At 43.5% G+C, this 25,557-nt stretch overlaps 2 protein-coding genes across 2 annotated transcripts; both read right to left on the bottom strand.

Moving 5' to 3' along the window:
- Positions 1-3,151: 3,151 nt before the first annotated feature.
- On the bottom strand, positions 3,152-5,256 carry LOC118942787 (uncharacterized). Its single transcript, XM_090199048.1, has 4 exons — positions 5,083-5,256; positions 4,678-4,815; positions 3,886-3,957; positions 3,152-3,290 (listed from the first exon to the last, which is right to left on the bottom strand). The coding sequence occupies exons 1-4, from the start codon at positions 5,254-5,256 to the stop codon at positions 3,183-3,185; spliced, it is 492 nt and encodes a 163-aa protein (XP_090055174.1). The 3' UTR covers positions 3,152-3,182.
- Positions 5,257-11,254: 5,998 nt separating this feature from the next.
- LOC149978208 (uncharacterized) lies at positions 11,255-13,309 on the bottom strand. Its single transcript, XM_090201357.1, has 5 exons — positions 13,095-13,309; positions 12,858-12,917; positions 12,509-12,667; positions 11,663-11,722; positions 11,255-11,480 (listed from the first exon to the last, which is right to left on the bottom strand). Exons 1-5 carry the CDS (start codon positions 13,248-13,250, stop codon positions 11,394-11,396), a joined length of 522 nt encoding a protein of 173 aa, XP_090057483.1. The 5' UTR covers positions 13,251-13,309; the 3' UTR covers positions 11,255-11,393.
- Between the last annotated feature and the right edge of the window lie 12,248 nt (positions 13,310-25,557).

The following is a 25,557-nucleotide window of genomic DNA, read 5'->3' as shown; positions in this document are numbered from 1 at the left end:
AATATAGGAGCTCAGATGCAGTAATTGAATAACCTACAGTAATATAGGAGCTCAGATACAGTAATTGAATAACCTACAGTAATATAGGAGCTCAGATGCAGTAATTGAATAACCTACAGTAATATAGGAGCTCAGATGCAGTAATTGAATAACCTACAGTAATATAGGAGCTCAGATACAGTAATTGAATAACCTACAGTAATATAGGAGCTCAGATGCAGTAATTGAATAACCTGCAGTAATATAGGAGCTCAGATGCAGTAATTGAATAACCTACAGTAATATAGGAGCTCAGATGCAGTAATTGAATAACCTACAGTAATACAGGAGCTCAGATGCAGTAATTGAATAACCTACAGTAATATAGGAGCTCAGATGCAGTAATTGAATAACCTACAGTAATATAGGAGCTCAGATGCAGTAATTGAATAACCTACAGTAATATAGGAGCTCAGATGCAGTAATTGACTAACCTACAGTAATATAGGAGCTCAGATGCAGTAATTGAATAACCTACAGTAATATAGGAGCTCAGATGCAGTAATTGAATAACCTACAGTAATATAGGAGCTCAGATGCAGTAATTGAATAACCTACAGTAATATAGGAGCTCAGATACAGTAATTGAATAACCTACAGTAATATAGGAGCTCAGATGCAGTAATTGAATAATCTACAGTAATATAGGAGCTCAGATACAGTAATTGAATAACCTACAGTAATATAGGAGCTCAGATGCAGTAATTGAATAACCTACAGTAATATAGGAGCTCAGATGCAGTAATTTAATAACCTACAGTAATATAGGAGCTCAGATACAGTAATTGAATAACCTACAGTAATATAGGAGCTCAGATACAGTAATTGAATAACCTACAGTAATATAGGAGCTCAGATGCAGTAATTGACTAACCTACAGTAATATCCAACGTTCCCACAGACAAGCTGTCTGATGTAGAATCTGTTTTAACACCACACAAAGTATTAAAATGGCAGGGTACTTTGACTCTGACAAACAGAATCTGAGATCAATCAAAACAACCTTGTCTTGAATCCATCAATAGCCCAGTCCAAGATGTGTGGAGAGACATATTGTAGGCTACAGTATGAGGAGGAAATTACAGTCCTAAAAATGCTTTCCAGTTTCACTGACTCACCCAATGATACGTAGCTCACTATCTGGTGATGGTCGATGCAGCTCAAAAGCATCTCTCTCTCGTTTTACTTAGTAAAACAATATTGGAAGTTGATGAATGTGTTGGTAGTCTATAGCATAGAGTCTTCTCTTTTCAGCAGGAGACATCTGCTTTCCAACATGTGTTTTTCCTAGATTGTATTTGAAATATTGAGAAAGGCCTGTTTTGTCTGCCTGCTGTTTGTTCACTGACGCTTCGATCACACCGTTCGGTGTGGTGCATTCGTTGGATTTATCGAACATATGAGTCAAACTGAATGCGTGGACGGCTTGACAGAAATGGTAGCAGAAGGTGAATGCGTGGACGGCTTGACAGAAATGGTAGCAGAAGGTGAATGCGTGGACGGCTTGACAGAAATGGTAGCAGAAGGTGAATGCGTGGACGGCTTGACAGAAATGGTAGCAGAAGGTGAATGCGTGGACGGCTTGACAGAAATGGTAGCAGAAGGTGAATGTTGAACTGTTGTTGAATACAAACAGATGAAGCTGCGTATTATCTGCGTATTATTTTGCGAATTGTCACTGTTGGTGTCTTCCAAGAAAGACAGATTTGCTGCGCGTTCCCGACTGTAGAGTTCATTGTTATTGGGCTACAATCCACAGCTATTTAAATATATATATTTATCATCTGTGGCTAAATTTTCTTCTCGTGGTGTAGTAGCCTATTCTGAATAATTAAATTTATTTCTAACAGACAGCGGTAATTCTTTAACTTTGGCAAATGTATTTTAATGTATCAGGGGTGCTACACACTTCGCGCGATTCTATAAGGAAATAAATGATGAAGTGCAACGCTGGAGAGATGAGCGTTTCAGGGTCATGTCTACCAGGACAGAGAGGGAGAGAGATCGAAAAGGAATCTCCTTCTAGTTATGTGAGAGATACTGGCGCAATGTTCATACAGCCACGCGTTTGTCCCAAATAGGTTTTGCACAAATCATAAACCCGGTCCAACCCAAATCTACTCATAGAATATTAGGCCTGGGCTGAAAATGTACTTTTTCACATGTTTTTTTGTGGGGCGGGAGAATTAACAAAGAAGCAGCTTGAATAAACTTTGATCGCTTTTGTTAGTGTTTACATTGCAAAAAGTGAATAAAAATGATTTATGCAACAAGAGGTTCCGGAACAAGACCTTCCAAAACCGAGGCTCAAATTAAGCACTGCGTTTTGTCGCAAATCGCATGTTTGAAATTTAAGTGCTCATCGTTCCTTCCTGATTCCCTCCTAAAAATCACGAGATTTAGAAAACTCCTGATTTTAGAAATACAAATTGTATTTTATTTTGATAATAAAAAGGCAGACAGATATTTGGTATAAAAAAAAAACATTAACTTAAACAATACATTAAATATATATCATTTTGAATACCACTATGTTCACCTGTCACAGACAATAACATCCTCATTTATATGAAAAATAATAATAATATCATATTTTATAAAACAATAAATATGAACCTAAGTAAATATAACTAAAGAAAAACATGTATTAAGAAAATACACTTTTCCTTTTAAATACTAAAATACTGCTAAAATCCTACATGGAGTAGATATGATTCAAAGCTTTGACAATTGCATTGATGGGTGGGTGGATGGGTGGATGGGTGGATGGATGGGTGGGTGGATGGATGGGTGGACGGATAGGTGGATGGGTGGATGGACGGATGGGTGGGTGGACGGACGGATGGGTGGGTGGACGGAGGGGTGGGTGGACGGAGGGGTGGGTGGACGGAGGGGGGGGGTGGACCGAGGGGTGGGTGGGTGGACGGATGGATGGGTGGGTGGACGGATGGGTGGGTGGATGGGTGGGTGGATGGGTGGGTGGACGGATGGGTGGGTGGATGGATGGATGGATGGACGGATGGGTGGACGGGTGGATGGACGGATGGGTGGATGGGTGCATGGATGGGTGGATGGATGGGTGGGTGGGTGGGTGGGTGGGTGGGTGGGTGGGTGGGTGGGTGGATGGGTGGGTGGGTGGAAGACTACTGGCATTTATCCGTTGACGTTTCCTTTCTCTCTCTCATGTCACTGATCCACAGGAGGACGGTCTTGAACTCTCCGATGGCCTTGTAAGTCCCGTTGGTGTCCAGCTGCCAAAAGAGGGAATGAATGGTTGACAACATATCATAAACACACTCTACTTTTGGATACTAAAGTCATAGGGGATGGAACTGATTGGATACTAAAGCCATAGGAGATGGAACTGATTGGATACTAAAGCCATAGGGGAGGGAACTGATTGGATACTAAAGTCATAGGGGATGGAACTGATTGGATACTAAAGCCATAGGGGATGGAACTGATTGGATACTAAAGCCATAGGGGATGGAACTGATTGGATACTATAGTCATAGGGGATGGAACTGATTGGATACTATAGTCATAGGGGATGGAACTGATTGGATACTATAGTCATAGGGGATGGAACTGATTGGATACTATAGTCATAGGGGATGGAACTGATTGGATACTATAGCCATAAGGGATGGAACTGATTGGATACTATAGCCATAGGGGATGGAACTGATTGTGAAGTCACAGAGGTGCAGATAAGAGTTCAATCTCAGGTAAATGTCAACAGTTGAGGAATCATTAAAACAGGTCAATTAGATCTAGAGATGAGTTTTGTTTTGTCATAAAGCATAGTGTTGAGATGTGTAAGAGGGTTGGATAAATCATATTCACCTTCTTAAATGTGTTCTCCATCTTCCTGATGGTTGTCTTGGTCCATGTTGGTCTAGTTGGGCACTCCACCAGCTGTAGAGAGGAAGAACGGTCAGTTGTCATTTCTGTTTGTCTGTCCGTCTACTATATCTTACAATAACATGGGTGGGTGGTCAGTGTGTTCTGCAGGTATACAACTACATCCATCCTGCTAGTCTACAGTAAAAGTGCCTGTAGGAACCTTCTGGGCTGCCACACTGGCCGAACCTTTCCAGTTGAACCTGGAACCTCTCTGAAAAGGGTCTTCGAGGAACCCCTGTGTAAATGTGGGAGCCAGAACCTTGTTGTGATGGGAGGGGTTCCATTTTGAGCCTTTTTAATAATATATTGTAGAGGTGTCAGCCTATCAGATTGGAGGTGGGGCTGATTGGAGGTGGGGCTGATTGGGGGTGGGGCTGATTGGAGGCTTTCAGACTATTATTTTTGGTCACCCGTTAGTGTAAATGTAGTTCCTGTTCATCATGTTAAAATTAATTAAAATGTTCCATGAATATTTATGAATATTACATATTATAATATTCATAATATTAACATTGCTGATTACATACAGTAATAAAGTGGTATCTATTCTAACTGGGGGATTTGCATCGGCTCTTGAGGAAGTCATACACCTCTGTTAGCCTCATTGAAGCTACAACACTGTCAGTGTTTAGCCTTAACATGTGATGACAATACAACACAACAGATGAACAGAAATGACATTTCCTCTAACAGGTGGTCAAATAAAGAACTATCTTAAAGTTCAATACTCACACAAGATTGGACATCTGTTTTCAGCCTTGCCAGGAGATCCTCAAAGTGTTTGGGGTAGAGACCTTCCAAAGATTCCTGGTTGAACACGTTGGAATAGACATCCAATATCTTGTTGATTTCCCAGATTCCAGGTTGTTTCTAAAAAATAAAATGAAAACAATTCAGGTTTTGTTGCTTTGCTTTGTTTAATAAAATGCAAAATTAGTTCAGTAACAGTCTATGTTTTGATTTAGAAATATGATTTATAAATATACCTTAGCACACGTTGTACAGATTTTGGGCAGAAGTCTTTCATATATTTTTCTGGGGAACGTCTGTAACAAAATACATTTAAATTAATTACTACGCACATAACAACACTTATTTAATGGACTTGAAACAGTATTAAAACAATTTTCTACTTACTGGTAAAGAGTTAGTGAGAGTTTGTGTTTTGATGAGTAATTCCTTGATCAGTCTGGGAGAGACCGTCCGTTGGAGACAGTTTGGTCTGTCGCGTCGTTTCTCGCCATGAGCGCGTCCATCCAGGTGTCCAATCAGCGCCAGCAGACCAACCGTCACCAAAATCACAGCGCGCATCTTTTCGGTCTTATTGTTTAGAGTCGTAATTAACGACGAAGAGAAGAGCAGAGAATCAGAACTGTAGTTTGACAGTCTGCACCTGTTCTTTCATGTTATATACCCATCACTTCACCTTTCAAAAATTCCCACAGTCGAAACGTGATGCTTAAAAGTGTAACAGCATTTCGTTTGCGGCAAATTTCCTTGGAGTGGCCAGCACAAGACGCATTGGTGCTGAGCTTGCTGTTATCTCTCTTTTTGATCTACGAAGTCCTGAGGTTAGATTTGTTTGTTTGTTGTGGTTTTGCGTTCTAGAGAGGGTTTACCACTTCGAGATTACTGGATGGATAAAACGAGGTTGAAGGGTCATGATTGGGGTTATTCCCCCGTCAAGCAGCTGTAGTTCCATTGACGTTAAGGAAGAGATGCGTCTCTGAGTATCTGGTGCTCTACATCCATCTTCTTGATAACTGCTGTTCTGTAGGCTTCTAAACTGTGCTCCTCTCTACTAAATGTGAACCTGACCCACTCATGTGCTTTAACAGCCTACTTTCTAAACTTGTATTGTAATATCATAGTAAATATGCCCTTTCTGGGAAATAATTTAGATAAGACAATTCCATTTTGTTTTTATGACTTGTAATGATTCTACTACTGAGGAGGGATTGATTCATTATTTGTTTTAAAAACATTGTTTATTTTGTGTCATTAATTGTTTGGTTGTCTGGCACTTACTGGAAGAGGTTGGTTCTGTTCATCCCTGGGTAGGATGAGTTAGCAACTCTTCTCTCTCCCCCTGATCTGTGTTACCCACTTAAACCAGGTCATCCTCCTACATGTTTCACCACTGCTAGGTCGGGTCTGACCCAGATAGATGGAGTTGTAGACGTCTGCACGTCGCCTTTCGGCTCCAATCTAAGTACTCTATGAGTCAATGTGGTCAGAGACAAACTGGTTCTGACTGACTGAAGAGTTCAGCTGAGTTCCAGTCAGTCAGTTTTAAATGGTTTACAAACCTCCATCAGTTGGACATTGAACCATATGGAGAAGGTGGAGATCAAATCATTTTACCTGCTACTGTGACCAACTGCATTTTAACCCTGGTCGTCTGTGCAGCAAAATATAACGACAGCCCACTGAGCTAAAGCCTAGGCATTAGTTCTGGGAACTTACCTCAGAGAGCAAACACAAGTCTTCAGGTTTTAGGTAAGATTACTTATCAAGCATCATTCACTGATCTTCCTCCAAAGTCCTACAAGGACCTTTAGGTTCTACAAATCAGCAACGCAGCAAAAAATATTTTTGTATCTAGATGTTAAAAAAATGGAAAATTCATCATTCAGAGAAAATCGGCGGAAGTTCGTATGAGGTTGCCTTTTCAAGTGTCCTCAATTGTCTTCCCCGTCATCATAATGTGTTTCATTCTCCTTCCATCATAACTGGGTTAGACCTCTGGCCATAAGAACTGGGTTAGACCTCTGTCATAAGAACTGGGTTAGACCTCTGGCCATAAGAACTGGGTTAGACCTCTGGCCATAAGAACTGGGTTAGACCTCTGGCCATAAGAACTGGGTTAGACCTCTGTCATAAGAACTGGGTTAGACCGCTGTCATAAGAACTGGGTTAGACCTCTGTCATAAGAACTGGGTTAGACCTCTGGCCATAAGAACTGGGTTAGGTCTCTGTCATAAGAACTGGGTTAGACCTCTATCATGAGAACTGGGTTAGACCTCTGTCATAAGAACTGGGTTAGACCTCTGGCCATAAGAACTGGGTTAGACCTCTGTCATAAGAACTGGGTTAGACCTCTGTCATAAGAACTGGGTTAGACCTCTGGTCATAAGAACTGGGTTAGACCTCTGTCATAAGAACTGGGTTAGACCTCTGTCATAAGAACTGGGTTAGACCTCTGGCCATAAGAACTGGGTTAGGTCTCTGTCATAAGAACTGAGTTAGACCTCTATCATGAGAACTGGGTTAGACCTCTGTCATAAGAACTGGGTTAGACCTCTGTCATAAGAACTGGGTTAGGCCTCTGTCATAAGAACTGGGTTAGGCCTCTGTCATAAGAACTGGGTTAGACCTCTGTCATAAGAACTGTGTTAGACCTCTATCATGAGAACTGGGTTAGACCTCTGTCATAAGAACTGGGTTAGACCTCTGGCCATAAGAACTGGGTTAGACCTCTGTCATAAGAACTGGGTTAGACCTCTGTCATAAGAACTGGGTTAGACCTCTGTCATAAGAACTGGGTTAGACCTCTGTCATAAGAACTGGGTTAGACCTATGGCCATAAGAACTGGGTTAGACCTCTGTCATAAGAACTGGGTTAGACCTCTGTCATAAGAATTGGTTTAGACCTCTGTCATAAGAACTGGGTTAGACCTCTGTCATAAGAACTGGGTTAGACCTCTGTCATAAGAACTGGGTTAGACCTCTGTCATAAGAACTGGGTTAGACCTCTGTCATAAGAACTGGGTTAGGCCTCTGTCATAAGAACTGGGTTAGACCTCTGTCATAAGAACTTGGTTAGACCTCTGTCATAAGAACTGGGTTAGACCTCTGTCATAAGAATTGGGTTAGACCTCTGGCCATAAGAACTGGGTTAGGTCACTGTCATAAGAACTGGGTTAGACCTCTGTCATAAGAACTGGGTTAGACCTCTGTCATAAGAACTGGGTTAGACCTCTGTCATAAGAACTGGGTTAGACCTCTGGCCATAAGAACTGGGTTAGGTCTCTGTCATAAGAACTGAGTTAGACCTCTATCATGAGAACTGGGTTAGACCTCTGTCATAAGAACTGGGTTAGACCTCTGGCCATAAGAACTGGGTTAGACCTCTGTCATAAGAACTGGGTTAGACCTCTGTCATAAGAACTGGGTTAGACCTCTGTCATAAGAACTGGGTTAGACCTCTGGCCATAAGAACTGGGTTAGGCCTCTGTCATAAGAACTGGGTTAGGCCTCTGTCATAAGAATTGGGTTAGGCCTCTGTCATAAGAACTGGGTTAGACCTCTGTCATAAGAACTGGGTTAGACCTCTGTCATAAGAACTGGGTTAGACCTCTGGCCATAAGAACTGGGTTAGACCTCTGTCATAAGAACTGGGTTAGACCTCTGTCATAAGAACTGGGTTAGGCCTCTGTCATAAGAACTGGGTTAGACCTCTGTCATAAGAACTGGGTTAGACCTCTGACCATAACAACTGGGTTAGACCTCTGTCATAAGAACTGGGTTAGAGGTGGTGTTGCGGGGGGTCACAGGAGATGAGAGGTGGTGGTGGGGGGGGGTCACAGTTAGGAGCTGAGTGGTGTGGTGGTGGTGGGGGGGGGTCACAGTTAGGAGATGAGAGGTGGTGGTGGGGGGGGATCACAGTTAGGAGATGAGAGGTGGTGGTGGGGGGGGATCACAGTTAGGAGATGAGAGGTGGTGTTGGGGGGATCACAGTTAGGAGCTGAGAGGTGGTGTTGGGGGGGATCACAGTTAGGAGATGAGAGGTGGTGGTGGTGGGGGTCACAGTTAGGAGATGAGAGGTGTGGTGGGGGGGGGGGGGGGGTCACAGTTAGGAGCTGAGAGGTGGTGGTGGGGGGGGGGGGGTCAGAGTTAGGAGCTGAGAGGTGGTGGTGGTAGTGGTGGGGGGGGGGGGGGGGTCAGAGTTAGGAGCTGAGAGGTGGTGGTGGTGGGGGGGGTCACAGTTAGGAGATGAGAGGTGGTGGTGGTGGGGGGGTCACAGTTAGGAGCTGAGAGGTGTGGTGGTGGTGGGGGGGGTTACAGTTAGGAGATGAGAGGTGGTGGTGGTGGGGGGTCACAGTTAGGAGCTGAGAGGTGGTGGTGGGGTCACAGTTAGGAGTTGAGAGGTGTGGTGGTGGGGGGGGGGGGGGGGGGGGGGGGGTCACAGTTAGGAGCTGAGAGGTGTGGTGGTGGTGGGGGGGGTTACAGTTAGGAGATGAGAGGTGGTGGTGGTGGGGGGTCACAGTTAGGAGCTGAGAGGTGGTGGTGGGGGGGTCACAGTTAGGAGTTGAGAGGTGTGGTGGTGGGGGTCACAGTTAGGAGCTGAGAGGTGTGTGTGTTTGTGGGGGGGTCACAGTCACTGTCACCATGGGGTAATTCTGGGTAATTCTCAAGAAGATACATCCTCTGTTTCCTCTGCTGATGTGTAACAGGGAATAGCTGTAAAAACACCAGGTCTTTATCTCTCTCTGTCTGTGTTTCATCACCTTAAACACTCCAGAGGTGGAATACAAGAACCTGGCCCGGCCACGCCCCCGGCCACGCCCCAGGCCAAACCTCCGCCAGCTGCTTCCCCTGAGCAGAGAAGAGCAGAGAGGAACCAGGAAGTAAGTGTTTACCTGTCTCAGGTGTCATCATGTTGTCATTTACCTGAACTGGGGAAGCAGGTAAACTTCCTGATTGGACTATCCCACTGTTGGAGCATGCTTTCTGCATGACACAATACACACTCATGCACCAACACACCCTCACACACCCACACCCACACACACACACACACACACACACACACTCGGAGACACACACACGTGTCAACGATAGTTGATGTTATTGTATGTTCCAGACTCTCTCAGTAACGACCATCCAAGGTTTAGGTAATATGTTTTCAGAGCATAATGACAGCCCTTCTGCTTCTGTCATCAACTCTCACTGAATAGAGACATATTATATATTGTTTGCTATAATAATGAAGGCCTAAATTGCCTGTGTAATTTGACTGAAAATGATTCCTATTTCAATATCACAGTCTGTAGAGGTTTTCCGGACTCAGATTAAGTCTAGTACTGGACTCAATGGAGAATCTCCAGGAAACTGGCCCAATCAATTTAGGAACCATTTATTGATGAATTCACCCTTAAACCTTGCTGTGTGGTCGCTGTACACAGTGAACAATGTATTTAATTAGTTTGTATGTTTAGCGTCTAAAGATCTTTCTGGAAAAATAAAGATATTCCACGTCTGTCTCAGTCTATAACGTACACCGTGTAAAGACAATAATATATTTGACAAGAAGAATGTGCTTTTGAAAAGTGTTTAATGTTAGGAATCTTAGGTTACAAACACTGTGGCAAATTCAATACATTTCCCCATGTTACAGACAGCTGCATTCACTTCCTATATAAATACAATCACTTTATAGCTAAATACACATTAGCTCAATAGATGTATAAATAACATTTCATAATCATTAAAACAATGACAATAACTTAAAAATTGAATAAATTCTCTGGTTAAATATATTCTCCAAAAAGTTTTCATAAATATAATATTATTAATGTGTCCAGCACAAGATGTAGAAAGTAAGGGCCACCATGGGGCTACATATGAAATGCTCAAGACCCTGCACATCTGATGTCAACAGAATCGGGATGCATTTGAAATACATTTCACCAGTTTGCATGTTGCTTAGTAACAACAATAAATAGATCAATAATAAATAAGCAATGCAAAATGAATAAAAATATAACACACAATATCCTTATAGGATATAAGGTACAGAAACATAGCATGACTCAAATCTAGAGGTACATCTCTATGTGGTGATATAGGATGATGTTGGATCTAGATGTACATCTCTTTGTGATGATATGGGATGTGTTGGATCTAGATGTACATCTCTATGTGATGATCTAGATGTGTTGGATCTAGATGTACATCTCTATGTGATGATATAGGATGTGTTGGATCTAGATGTACATCTCTATGTGGTGATATAGGATGATGTTGGATCTAGATGTACATCTCTTTGTGATGATATGGGATGTGTTGGATCTAGATGTACATCTCTATGTGATGATCTAGATGTGTTGGATCTAGATGTACATCTCTATGTGATGATATAGGATGTGTTGGATCTAGATGTACATCTCTATGTGGTGATATAGGATGATGTTGGATCTAGATGTACATCTCTATGTGATGATATAGGATGTGTTGGATCTAGATGTACATCTCTATGTGATGATATAGGATGTGTTGGATCTAGATGTACATCTCTATGTGGTGATATAGGATGATGTTGATGTACATCTCTATGTGGTGATATAGGATGATGTTGGATCTAGATGTACATCTCTATGTGGTGATATAGGATGTGTTGGATCTAGATGTACATCTCTATGTGGTGATATAGGATGATGTTGGATCTAGGCGTGCACACAGAAGTCTTTCAGGAAGGTGAAGAGGATGTCGATCTCTCCAATGGCTTTCTTGATCCCTTTCCCCTCCTCCATCTGAAACAACAAACCAAAAATAATGGAGGTTTTAGACAAAGATCACATTCAATCAAATGTTCAATGGATTCATTTTCACTTTGATTAATGCATTAACTCTTGTTCATAACTTTGTTTATCGTGTTTCTTTTGTGACAAGTATGAAAATGATCAAGTCTGAACAGGGAATCCTGGAGAATTACCTCGGACAACTTCTTGCGGAAAGCAATGCTGTGGTGGTGGTCATTGTAGTGTTTAATAGCCTTGAAGAAAGAGAGAGAGAAAATCAGTCACTTTCTCTGAGTGATTTAAACACCATCTCTACACAATATCACACTTAAGATCGCAGAGAGAGGAGAGAGGAGATAGAGAGAGGAAAGAGAGAGGAGAGAGAGGAGAGAGAGGAAGGAGAGGGGAGAGAAAGAGACATGAAGAGAGAGACGAAGAGAGACAACGAAGAGAGGGAGAGAGAGAGACAAAGAGAGGGACGAAGAGAGACACAAAGAGAGACAACGAAGAGAGACAACGAAGAGAGACAACGAAGAGAGACAACGAAGAGAGAGACGAAGAGAGAGACGAAGAGAGACACAAAGAGAGACAACGAAGAGAGAGAAACAGACAAACAGAGAAACAGTGGAAGGTGTAGAAAAGGTAAAGAATGGATGAAGAGAGAGACGAAGAGAGAGACGAAGAGAGAGACGAAGAGAGACGAAGAGAGAGAGAGACAGAGAAACAGAGAAACATTGGAAGGTGTAGAAAAGGTAAAGAATGGATGAAGAGAGACAATGAAGAGAGAGACGAAGAGAGACACAAAGAGAGACACAAAGAGAGACAACGAAGAGAGAGAAACAGACAAACAGAGAAACAGTGGAAGGTGTAGAAAAGGTAAAGAATGGATGAAGAGAGAGACGAAGAGAGAGACGAAGAGAGAGAGAGACAGAGAAACAGAGAAACATTGGAAGGTGTTGAAAAGGTAAAGAATGGATGAAGAGAGAAGGGGATGAAACAAAGGAGTGTAGGTGAAGCAGATGACAGAGAGGAGAACTTACACAGCCGTGTTCCTTCAGGTCTCTGCTGACTCGGGCCAGGTCTTCCTTCAGGGCAGGGAGTTTAGGATGATGCTTGTCCTGCTTCTCCTTAGTGGTCAGGATGTTACTCAGGTAGAAGTCCAGGATGTTAGCATGCAGGCAGCAGATGTCTCTGTGGTTCTGCCGTTGGAGACATCAGTTCAAAGTTCAGTTCAAAGGCATCAATCAATTCATTAGTATGATATGGTTAGTATTGCCTACAGCTGCATCAGGTGGTAGAAATAGAAAAAACACCTAAATACCATTTCACACCAAGTTGTAAAATAATGTAGGCTTAACATGACATTAGTCATTGGTTTAATAGACAGACCTTTTTAGTATCGATGTCTGGCATCAGTTTAGTGTCAGTATCGGTGTCAGAACTTTGCGCCTGTTGAAACAGACAGGAATGGCATCATTAGGCTTTTTAAAGTCATAATCATAATTAAATAAACCCGAATAAATTGACTAAATAATAGGCTACTAGTTCTACAAGTATAATATATTTAGTTAATAGTCCTACAATTATAAGCCATTATGGAATATGAAATATGATAAAGTAACTTACATGTTGAGCCACCTGCTGTACCATGGTGTCGGTATCCGCGCTGTGCAGGGGGGCGCTGAGCGGGCGATGGATGGAGTGCGCCACGGATTCGCGCAGCAGACAGACGCTCATCACCACTACCACAGCGGCTACGAGTTGGACGGTGCTGAACTTCATATTGGCTCCGGGAGATTTGTCTTTCTTCAGTTTGAATAATAATGCGAAAATATCACAGTTCACCTGGAAAGAATAAATTACAGTCAGATAACTTGTTTTGATTTAGGTCAGCCTTATCTAATCCTATTGGCTACACGCTACAGGTGATCATAAATATATTTTGTATGAGAGACCTGTTGTAATACTACAACCAAGATCGCAGATTAGGCTGCTTACCTTGCGGGTTGGTTTGGTAGGTTGTCATGTTTTCTACCTGGTAGGGACAGTATTTATATTGTCTAGGAGGCCTTGGTGGAGGAGACGTCATTGTGGTTCCTTTCTCGGACATCCTCCCTCCCCAGCTTCCCTACCTGGATTAACCAGGTCAACTTTATTACACCGAACTCAAAGCTATACAGAAATATACACAAAAATAACATAACAGTAAAAAAAAGGGAAGGTGATTTATGAACAAAAAGATGACATAATATAAATACGTGTGTGTTCCTAAATGAATGGAATCAGTCATCAGTTCAAAACGAGAAGTGATGGCGAAGGTTCTGGATGTTGTGCCCAGTTAATTCATATTTGGAATGATTGCGTGAGTTTTCTCCTCGGGTGGTTTAGGATGCTGGAACATCCTGGGGGTACACCAAATAAAAATGTGATTCACAATTTTTTTTTTTTTTCAATTTAAAGTTTTATTAAGTTGTCTTGTTTTGCAATCAACCAACAAAACACATTCCACATTCACAGATGTGACAGGCTTAAAAAAAAAAAAAAATCAAAAAAAAAAAAAATATTTTTAAACAACATTTTAAACAACATTTTAAAAAAAATATACAATTAAAATGAAAGATTAAGAAAAATATTTTTTTTAATTTATTTTTACCTTTATTTAACCAGGCAAGTCAGTTAAGAACAAATTCTTATTTTCAATGACGGCCTGGGAACAGTGGGTTAACTGCCTGTTCAGGGGCAGAATGACAGATTTGTACCTTGTCAGCTCGGGGGTTGGAACTCGCAACCTTCCGGTTACTAGTCCAACGCTCAAACCACTAGGCTACCCTGCCGCCCCAAATGTTTTTATTTTATTCTACTTATTTTACTCCTTGGTGCATATATATATACATAAATACATACATACATACATACGCACAAGTACTCAAAAATAAAATTTAAATAAAAACACACAAAAAACATAACACTTGCAGCAGCACTATCAAGGTTCTTATCGGCTACTTCTCGCTGAGACGACGGGCCAATAATTTGTTGGTTTTACAGCACCTTACACAACATGTATCTGCCATGAGTCCAAGATGGCGTAGCAGTCGGACGTCTTGTCGTGTCGTGTCCCTTGTATATATCGTTTTTTTTACAGATTTTTCTTCGCATATCTTTTAAAACATTTTGCTAAACCTCAACTTCGAAATACTCTCCTGCAACCCGCCTCACCCAATGTAGCGCGGATCTGCTTTTTTTTCTAAAGTACTTATATTTACTTCGGATCCGGAACCCCTCAACTGAAGCTAGCCAGCTAACTAGCAGCAAACCATTGCTAGCGGTCATCAGCTAACCGGTCATCAGCTAACCTTCAGCGCGGAAAGCTCTCGCCAGTTCGAACAACGCGACTCTAACCAGAGCATAACGGACCTATTATTATTATCCCCGGATTCCCACCGCAAACGGAACATTTTCAGCTGGATCTTCACAACTAGCTGACTAGCTAACCGCAACCCCGGATGATTACTCCTGGCTAGCGTTTCCATCCACTTAGCTTGAAGCTAGCCCGGCCAGAGCTCCTGTGCTACCACCGAAGCATACTCCTGGAGCCGCACTCAGGCTCTGTGTGTAGTTAATCCGACCCTCCCTGCCTAGTCAACGCCATTTTACCTGCTGTTGTTGTGCTAGCTGATTAGCTGTTGTCTCACCTACTGTTTAGCTAGCTCTCCCAATTCAACACCTGTGATTACTGTATGCCTCGCTGTATGTCTCTCTCAAATGTCAATATGCCTTGTATACTGTTGTTCAGGTTAGTTATCATTGTTTTAGTTTACAATGGAGCCCCTAGTTCCACTCTTCATACCCCTGATACCTCCTTTGTCCCACCTCCCACACATGCGGTGACCTCACCCATTACAACCAGCATGTCCAGAGATACAACCTCTCTCATCATCTCCCAGTGCCTGGGCTTACCTCCGCTGTACCCGCACCCCACCATACCCCTGTCTGCGCAATATGCCCTGAATACATTCTACCATGCCCAGAAATCTGCTCCTTTTACTCTCTGTCCCCAACGCTCTAGGCGACCAGTTTTGATAGCCTTTAGCCGCACCCTCATACTACTCCTTCTCTGTTCCGCGGGTGATGTGGAGGTAAACCCAGGCCCTGCATGTCCCCAGGCACCCTCATTTGTTGACTTCTGTGATCGAAAAAGCCTTGGTTTCATGCATGTCAACATCAGAAGCCTCCTCCCTAAGTTTGTTTTACTCACTGCTTTAGCACACTCTGCTAACCCTGATGTCCTTGCCGTGTCTGAATCCTGGCTCAGGAAGGCCACCAAAAATTCTGAGATTTCCATACCCAACTATAAAATTTTCCGTCAAGATAGAACCGCCAAAGGGGGAGGAGTTGCAGTCTACTGCAGAGATAGCCTGCAAAGTAATGTCATAATTTCCAGGTCCATACCCAAACAGTTCGAACTACTAATTTTTAAAATTATTCTCTCCAGAAATAAGTCTCTCACTGTTGCCGCCTGCTACCGACCCCCCTCAGCTCCCAGCTGTGCCCTGGACACCATTTGTGAATTGATCGCCCCCCATCTAGCTTCAGAGTTTGTTCTGTTAGGTGACCTAAACTGGGATATGCTTAACACTCCGGCAGTCCTACAATCTGAGCTAGATGCCCTCAATCTCACACAAATCATCAAGGAACCCACCAGGTACAACCCTACATCTGTAAACAAGGGCACCCTCATAGATGTCATCCTCACCAACTGGCACTCCAAATACACCTCCACTGTCTTCAACCAGGATCTCAGCGATCACTGCCTCATTGCCTGTATCCGCTACGGAGCCGCAGTCAAACGACCACCCCTCATCACTGTCAAACGCTCCCTAAAACACTTCTGTGAGCAGGCCTTTCTAATCGACCTGGCCCGGGTATCCTGGAAGGACATTGACCTCATCCCGTCAGTTGAGGATGCCTGGTCATTCTTTAAAAGTAACTTCATCACCATTTTAGATGAGCATGCTCCGTTCAAAAAATGCAGAACTAAGAACAGATATAGCCCTTGGTTCACTCCAGACCTGACTGCCCTCGACCAGCACAAAAACATCCTGTGGCGGACTGCAATAGCATCGAATAGTCCCCGCGATATGCAACTGTTCAGGGAAGTCAGGAACCAATACACGCAGTCAGTCAGGAAAGCCAAGGCCAGCTTCTTCAGGCAGAAATTTGCATCTTGTAGCTCCAACTCCAAAAAGTTCTGGGACACTGTGAAGTACATGGAGAACAAGAGCACCTCCTCCCAGCTGCCCACTGCACTGAGGCTAGGTAACACGGTCACCACCGATAAATCCATGATTATCGAAAACTTCAACAAGCATTTCTCAACGGCTGGCCATGCCTTCCGCCTGGCTACTCCAACCTCGGCCAACAGCTCCGCCCCCCCCCCCGCAGCTACTCGCCCAAGCCTCTCCAGGTTCTCCTTTACCCAAATCCAGATAGCAGATGTTCTGAAAGAGCTGCAAAACCTGGACCCGTACAAATCAGCTGGGCTTGACAATCTGGACCCTCTATTTCTGAAACTATCCGCCGCCATTGTTGCAACCCCTATTACCAGCCTGTTCAACCTCTCTTTCATATCGTCTGAGATCCCCAAGGATTGGAAAGCTGCCGCAGTCATCCCCCTCTTCAAAGGGGGAGACATCCTGGACCCAAACTGTTACAGACCTATATCCATCCTGCCCTGCCTATCTAAGGTCTTCGAAAGCCAAGTCAACAAACAGGTCACTGACCATCTCGAATCCCACCGTACCTTCTCCGCTGTGCAATCTGGTTTCCGAGCCGGTCACGGGTGCACCTCAGCCACGCTCAAGGTACTAAATGATATCATAACCGCCATCGATAAAAGACAGTACTGTGCAGCCGTCTTCGTCGACCTTGCCAAGGCTTTCGACTCTGTCAATCACAATATTCTTATCGGCAGACTCAGTAGCCTCGGTTTTTCTGATGACTGCCTTGCCTGGTTCACCAACTACTTTGCAGACAGAGTTCAGTGTGTCAAATCGGAGGGCATGCTGTCCGGTCCTCTGGCAGTCTCTATGGGGGTGCCACAGGGTTCAATTCTCGGGCCGACTCTTTTCTCTGTATATATTATCAATGATGTTGCTCTTGCTGCGGGCGATTCCCTGATCCACCTCTACGCAGACGACACCATTCTATATACTTCCGGCCAGTCCTTGGACACTGTGCTATCTAACCTCCAAACGAGCTTCAATGCCATACAACACTCCTTTCGTGGCCTCCAACTGCTCTTAAACGCTAGTAAAACCAAATGCATGCTTTTCAACCGTTCGCTGTCTGCACCTGCACGCCTGACTAGCATCACCACCCTGGATGCTTCCGACCTTGAATATGTGGACATCTATAAGTACCTAGGTGTCTGGCTAGACTGTAAACCCTCCTTCCAGACTCATATCAAACATCTCCAATCTAAAATAAAATCTAGAGTCGGCTTTCTATTCCGCAACAAAGCCTCCTTCACTCACGCCGCCAAACTTACCCTAGTAAAACTGACTATCCTACCGATCCTCGACTTCGGCGATGTCATCTACAAACTTGCTTCCAACAATCTACTCAGCAAACTGGATGCAGTTTATCAGAGTGCCATCCGTTTTGTCACTAAAGCACCTTATACCACCCACCACTGCGACCTGAATACTCTAGTCGGCTGGCCCTCGCTACATATTCGTCGCCAGACCCACTGGCTCCAGGTCATCTACAAGTCCATGCTAGGTAAATCTCCGCCTTATCTCAGTTCACTGGTCACGATGGCAACACCCACCCGTAACACGCGCTCCAGCAGGTGTATCTCACTGATCATCCCTAAAGCCAACACCTCATTTGGCCGCCTTTCGTTCCAGTTCTCTGCTGCCTGTGACTGGAACGAATTGCAAAAAATCGCTGAAGTTGGAGACTTTTATCTCCCTCACCAACTTCAAACATCTGCTATCTGAGCAGCTAACCGATCGCTGCAGCTGTACATAGTCTATCGGTAAATAGCCCACCCATTTTTACCTACCTCATCCCCATACTGTTTTTATTTATTTTATTTTCTGCTCTTTTGCACACCAATATCTCTACCTGTACATGACCATCTGATCATTTATCACTCCAGTGTTAATCTGCAAAATTTTAATTATTTGCGTACCTCCTCATGCCTTTTGCACACAATGTATATAAACTCTCCTTTTTTCTACTGTATTATTGACTTGTTAATTGTTTACTCCATGTGTAACTCTGTGTTGTCTGTTCAAACTGCTATGCTTTATCTTGGCCAGGTCGCAGTTGCAAATGAGAACTTGTTCTCAACTAGCCTACCTGGTTAAATAAAGGTGTTCTCAACTAGCCTACCTGGTTAAATAAAGGTGTTCTCAACTAGCCTACCTGGTTAAATAAAGGTGAAATAAAAAAATAAAAAAATAAAAAAATACTGCTACTACCACTAGGACATCATACTGCTACTACCACTAGGACGTCATACTGCTACTACCACTAGGACATCATACTGCTACTACTACTAGGACATCATACTGCTACTACCACTAGGACATCATACTGCTACTACCACTAGGACATCATACTGCTACTACTACTAGGACGTCATACTGCTACTACCACTAGGACATCATACTGCTACTACCACTAGGACATCATACTGCTACTACCACTAGGACGTCATACTGCTACTACCACTAGGACGTCATACTGCTACTACTACTAGGACGTCATACTGCTACTACCACTAGGACATCATACTGCTACTACCACTAGGACGTCATACTGCTACTACCACTAGGACATCATACTGCTACTACTACTAGGACATCATACTGCTACTACTACTAGGACATCATACTGCTACTACTACTAGGACATCATACTGCTACTACTACTAGGACATCATACTGCTACTACTACTAGGACATCATACTGCTACTACTACTAGGACATCATACTGCTACTACCACTAGGACATCATACTGCTACTACCACTAGGACATCATACTGCTACTACTACTAGGACGTCATACTGCTACTACCACTAGGACATCATACTGCTACTACCACTAGGACATCATACTGCTACTACCACTAGGACGTCATACTGCTACTACCACTAGGACGTCATACTGCTACTACTACTAGGACGTCATACTGCTACTACCACTAGGACGTCATACTGCTACTACCACTAGGACATCATACTGCTACTACTACTAGGACATCATACTGCTATTACTACTAGGACATCATACTGCTACTACCACTAGGACATCATACTGCTATTACCACTAGGACATCATACTGCTACTACCACTAGGACATCATACTGCTACTACTACTAGGACATCATACTGCTACTACTACTAGGACATCATACTGCTACTACCACTAGGACATCATACTGCTACTACCACTAGGACATCATACTGCTACTACCACTAGGACATCATACTGCTGCTACCACTAGGACATCATACTGCTGCTACCACTAGGACATCATACTGCTACTACCACTAGGACATCATACTGCTACTACCACTAGGACATCATACTGCTACTACCACTAGGACATCATACTGCTACTACCACTAGGACATCATACTGCTACTAGGACATCATACTACTACTAGGACATCATACTGCTACTACTACTAGGACATCATACTGCTACTACTACTAGGACATCATACTGCTACTACTACTAGGACATTATACTGCTACTACTACTAGGACATCATACTGCTACTACCACTAGGACATCATACTGCTACTACTAGGACATCATACTGCTACTACTACTAGGACGTCATACTGCTACTACTACTAGGACGTCCTACTGCTACTACTACTAGGACGTCATACTGCTACTACTACTAGGACATCATACTGCTACTAGGACATCATACTGCTACTACTACTAGGACATCATACTGCTACTACTACTAGGACATCATACTGCTACTACTACTAGGACATCATACTGCTACTACCACTAGGACATCATACTGCTACTACCACTAGGACATCATACTGCTACTACCACTAGGACATCATACTGCTACTACCAGCAGTACTACACCTGCACCTGTCAACGACACAAGTTGTTCTGCTTCCACGACAACATCCAATGCTAGTATCAGTAATTCTACATTTGTTGTTAGCTCAGCTAGCATGGGCACTGACAGTTGTGAATCTGATGCAGCTGACGAGCTACTGCCCCCTTACCCAGGAAAGCACCGAACAACAGACTCGGACGTTGGACCATCGTAGAGGCCCAAATATGATGAGAACTACATTGATTTGGGGTTCACTTATGTTGGGAGTAGTGCCTTTACTCATCCACAGTGTGTTATATGTGCACAAGTATTATCTCACAACTCGATGAAACCTTCACTCTTCCGCAGACATTTAGAAACAAAACATGCCAATTTTAAAAATAAGCCACAGGAGTTTTGAGCGAGAACTTTCGAGTAGTAGGACATGTATAAAGGCAACAGACACCATTAATAAGAAGGTGCTAGAAGCGTCTTATATGGTGAGCTACCGACTGGCCAGGACAGGCAAGCACCATACTATTGTGGAGGACTTAATTCTTCCTGCTGCCACGGATATGGCTGGGACAATGCTGGGGGAAAAGGACAAAAAACTATACGGACAATGTCTTCATCAAACAACACTGTTTCATGATGCATCAGTGACATGGCAGGAGATGTTTTGAAACAATTACTGCTTTGCACACAAGCCAGTGAATTATATGCGTTACAGCTGGATGAGTCAACAGATGTTGCGACCTGGCACAGCTCCTGGTATATGTCTGTTACAGCTGGATGAGTCAACAGACGTGGCGACCTGGCACAGCTCCTGGTATATGTCCATTACTTTCATTTTGGGGTCAATTAAGGAAGACATCCTCTTGAGGCCGTAGTGAAAGTGCAGGGCACCAAATTCAAACTACAGGCTATGATTAAGACGTTGGAGTTCTTATATGAAGAGCTCCAACGTCTTAATCATAGCCTGTAATTTGAATTTGGCGCCCTGCACTTTCACTACGGTCCCACCAGTCTTAACTCAGAGGAGACCCGTGGAACCTCTATAACCAACCAGTCTTAACTCAGAGGAGACCTGTGGAACCTCTATAACCAACCAGTCTTAACTCAGAGGAGACCCGTGGAACCTCTAGAACCAACCAGTCTTATCTCAGAGGAGACCCGTGGAACGTACGGAAATTATTACCAATTATGAAACAGAGGCTGAGTGGTAGACTGGATCTAGAGGTTTTAACACAGAGGCTGAGTGGTAGACTGAATCTAGAGGTTTTAACACAGAGGCTGAGTGGTAGACTGATTCTAGAGGTTTTAACACAGAGGCTGAGTGGTAGACTGATTCTAGAGGTTTTAACACAGAGGCTGAGTGGTAGACTGATTCTAGAGGTTTTAACACAGAGGCTGAGCGGTAGACTGAATCTAGAGGTTTTAACACAGAGGCTGAGTGGTAGACTGAATCTAGAGGTTTTAACACAGACTGAGTGGTAGACTGAATCTAGAGGTTTTAACACAGAGGCTGAGCGGTAGACTGAATCTAGAGGTTTTAACACAGAGGCTGAGCGGTAGACTGAATCTAGAGGTTTAAAAGGGCTAAACAGATCAATTGAATGAATTACATTTCTGACCCTCGTGGCGATCCAGCTATGTTTTGGAAGGTTATTAAATCACCAAAAAGAAGCATCCGTTCTATTGAGCTCCAATACTATAATGGTCGTCGTATGAAGGAGAGGACCAAGGTGCAGCGTGGTAAGTGTTCATCTTGTTTTAATAAGAAATACTGAACAAAACGACAAAACAAACAGTCCTGACCGGTGAACCAAAACACAGAACAGAAAATAATCACCCACAACTCAAAAGTGAAACCAGGCTACCTAAGTATGGTTCTCAATCAGGGACAACCGATTGACAGCTGCCTCTGATTGACAACAATACCAGGCCAAACACAGAAATCCCAAATGATAGAAAAAAGAACATAGACAACCCACCCAACTCACGCCCTGACCAATACTAAAACAAAGACATAACAAAAGAACTAAGGTCAGAACGTGACAATAACAGACAAAATGTCCAGCATGTTACTGCAGCAGTCCGTTTATCTGAAAGGGGAAACCGCAGCAATAAGGACAACTCTGAGAAGACTGTTCATGAGGACAACTCTGAGAAGACTGTTCATGAGGACAACTCTGAGAAGACTGTTCACGAGGACAACTCTGAGAAGACTGTTCACGAGGACAACTCTGAGAAGACTGTTCACGAAGACAACTCTGAGAAGACTGTTCACGAAGACAACTCTGAGAAGACTGTTCACGAAGACAACTCTGAGAAGACTGTTCACGAGGACAACTCTGAGAAGACTGTTCACGAGGACAACTCTGAGAAGACTGTTCACGAGGACAACTCTGAGAAGACTGTTCACGAGGACAACTCTGAGAAGACTGTTCACGAGGACAACTCTGAGAAGACTGTTCACGAGGACAACTCTGAGAAGACTGTTCACGAGGACAACTCTGAGAAGACTGTTCATGAGGACAACTCTGAGAAGACTGTTCATGAGGACAACTCTGAGAAGACTGTTCACGAGGACAACTCTGAGAAGACTGTTCACGAGGACAACTCTGAGAAGACTGTTCACGAGGACAACTCTGAGAAGACTGTTCACGAGGACAACTCTGAGAAGACTGTTCACGAGGACAACTCTGAGAAGACTGTTCACGAGGACAACTCTGAGAAGACTGTTCACGAGGACAACTCTGAGAAGACTGTTCACGAGGACAACTCTGAGAAGACTGTTCATGACACAAGCTCATCTCTAAAGCACGGTGCTGTTCAATCATAGACTTACCTGATACTGTAAATTGTGTCCCACTGTTCTCTCTAAGGCAAGTCACTACTAAGGAGGTTCTGGATGTTCAGTCTTCATCAAGTCACTACTAGAGAGGTTCTGGATGTTCTGTCTTCATCAAGTCACTACTAGGGAAGTTCGGGATGTTCTGTCTTCATCAAGTCACTACTAGGGAAGTTCTGGATGTGCTGTCTTCAGACAGACATGCTTGACACGTCTCTTCTACAGCTTGCTGGGGCCAGACATGCTTGACCCGTGTCTTCTACAGCTTCCTGGGCCAGACATGCTTGACCCGTCTCTTCTACAGCTTCCTGGGCCAGACATGCTTGACCCGTCTCTTCTACTGCTTCCTGGGCCAGACATTCTTGACCCGTGTCTTCTACGGCTTCCTGGGCCAGACATGCTTGACCCGTGTCTTCTACAGCTTCCTGGGCCAGACATGCTTGACCCGTGTCTTCTACAGCTTCCTGGGCCAGACCCGTGTCTTCTACAGCTTGCTGCTCCTCATGTTGAAGTCAATCTGCTGAAGGAGTACAGTCTAATGTTCTTAACATAACCAACAGAGTTCTCAATAATAATAATAATGTGGGTTTGTCCCTGAATAATAACAACTGGGACCTACACCTACAGCTCAAGCAGCTAAGTTAGCTAGCTAGTTAACATGAGTCTATCAGGCTACATCTAGGCTACAAATTACACTTCAATCGTCTCAGGACAGTGGCACATTATATGAATTCATGGTTAGATCAGAATCGCCATCATAGTCATTGTAATGTACAGAGAATTAAGTCAAAACCACAAGTCCAAATCCCCATCTCCATCCATGGCTTAGGAAAGGGATGATTTAGCAAGCTAGCTACAGCAGGACATCAACACAAGCTAGCTACAGCAGGACATCGACACAAGCTAGCTACAGCAGGACATCAACACAAGCTAGCTACAGCAGGACATCAACACAAGCTAGCTACAGCAGGACATCGACACAAGCTAGCTACAGCAGGACATCAACACAAGCTAGCTACAGCAGGACATCAACACAAGCAGGCCAGAAACAGACACTTTTTTCTGACAATGATGAAGTTTTGCTTAGGATGTGATTTGATCGGTGTGAAGCCAAATCCAAACTAGCCTCCCTTGGGGGGAGTTTTACTACGCTAGGACAACCCACAGTTGAGTTCAGCTCAACACTGATTGGCTAATTCCTTTATATATATTTTTTATTAAGGGAGGCCAACCGCTTGCTGGCATCAATCAATCAAACACTACGACGGCAACATGTCGTACTCCTTTTGACCAGACAGCATCAGATACATGTGCTTCACATACTCAGACAGAGGGGGGTGATTTCAGATGATTTCTCTGGTGAGATATAGCCACTTGCAAATCTATGAAAAAATGATAAAAAAACACAGAGAGACGAACAAGATTATTATTTCAAATGTTTTTAGATATATATTTGAGGAAGCTTGGCTTCCCTTGGCAATAAATGTTTATCTCTGTATCTGATAAACATGCTCCATTGAAGAGATTAGGAATGAAAGATAGAGCCAACCCATGGTTCACGCCTGAACATGACCAGTTATTTCAGCTGAGGAACAAAGCTTGGTCTGAAGACAGACAGTCAGACTGGTAGCTCCACTGACTGGCTCACCTTCAGACAACGTAGAAACACATGTACTACTTCCACTAAATAGAGCTGTTATTGTTTATGACTCTCCTTTTCTTATTTAAGTGTTATACTGCGCTCGCCATCACCTCGCTTAAACAGGTGTCGTTTCTTTCACCTCCAGATTTAAAAAGTCTCCAGTCGTGTAAAATGACATAGAATTAGATGAAACGCGTTGATAAAACGCCACATTTTATTCCCGGATCCCAGGCTACTAAAAATGTTCCCCATGTGTGCAACTTCAGTAGGAGCCTCAACTCTTCTGCTCGTTGTCACTACGCAAATACGACGACGATATGCTTGACGCTTCATTTCAAAGTAGATTATTCTTTCTCATGCGTTCCAGTACCTCCCCAGGTCAACCCCCCCTCGTTCTCACTCTTTGTTCCGGCACCTCCCGATGTACAAATTAACTACTGGATAAATCCAATCAGTTATGAATTCAAAACTCTATGAGAAACAGCCGTTTGTGACGTGTCAACCAAT

The sequence above is a fragment of the Oncorhynchus mykiss genome, chromosome 15 (genome assembly GCF_057628025.1).
Source record: "Oncorhynchus mykiss isolate SJ-2025 chromosome 15, ASM5762802v1, whole genome shotgun sequence".
Classification (NCBI taxonomy): Eukaryota; Metazoa; Chordata; class Actinopteri; order Salmoniformes; family Salmonidae; genus Oncorhynchus; species Oncorhynchus mykiss.
Note: the sequence above shows the minus strand (reverse complement) of the source record. Positions and strands in the feature narration are given on the sequence as shown.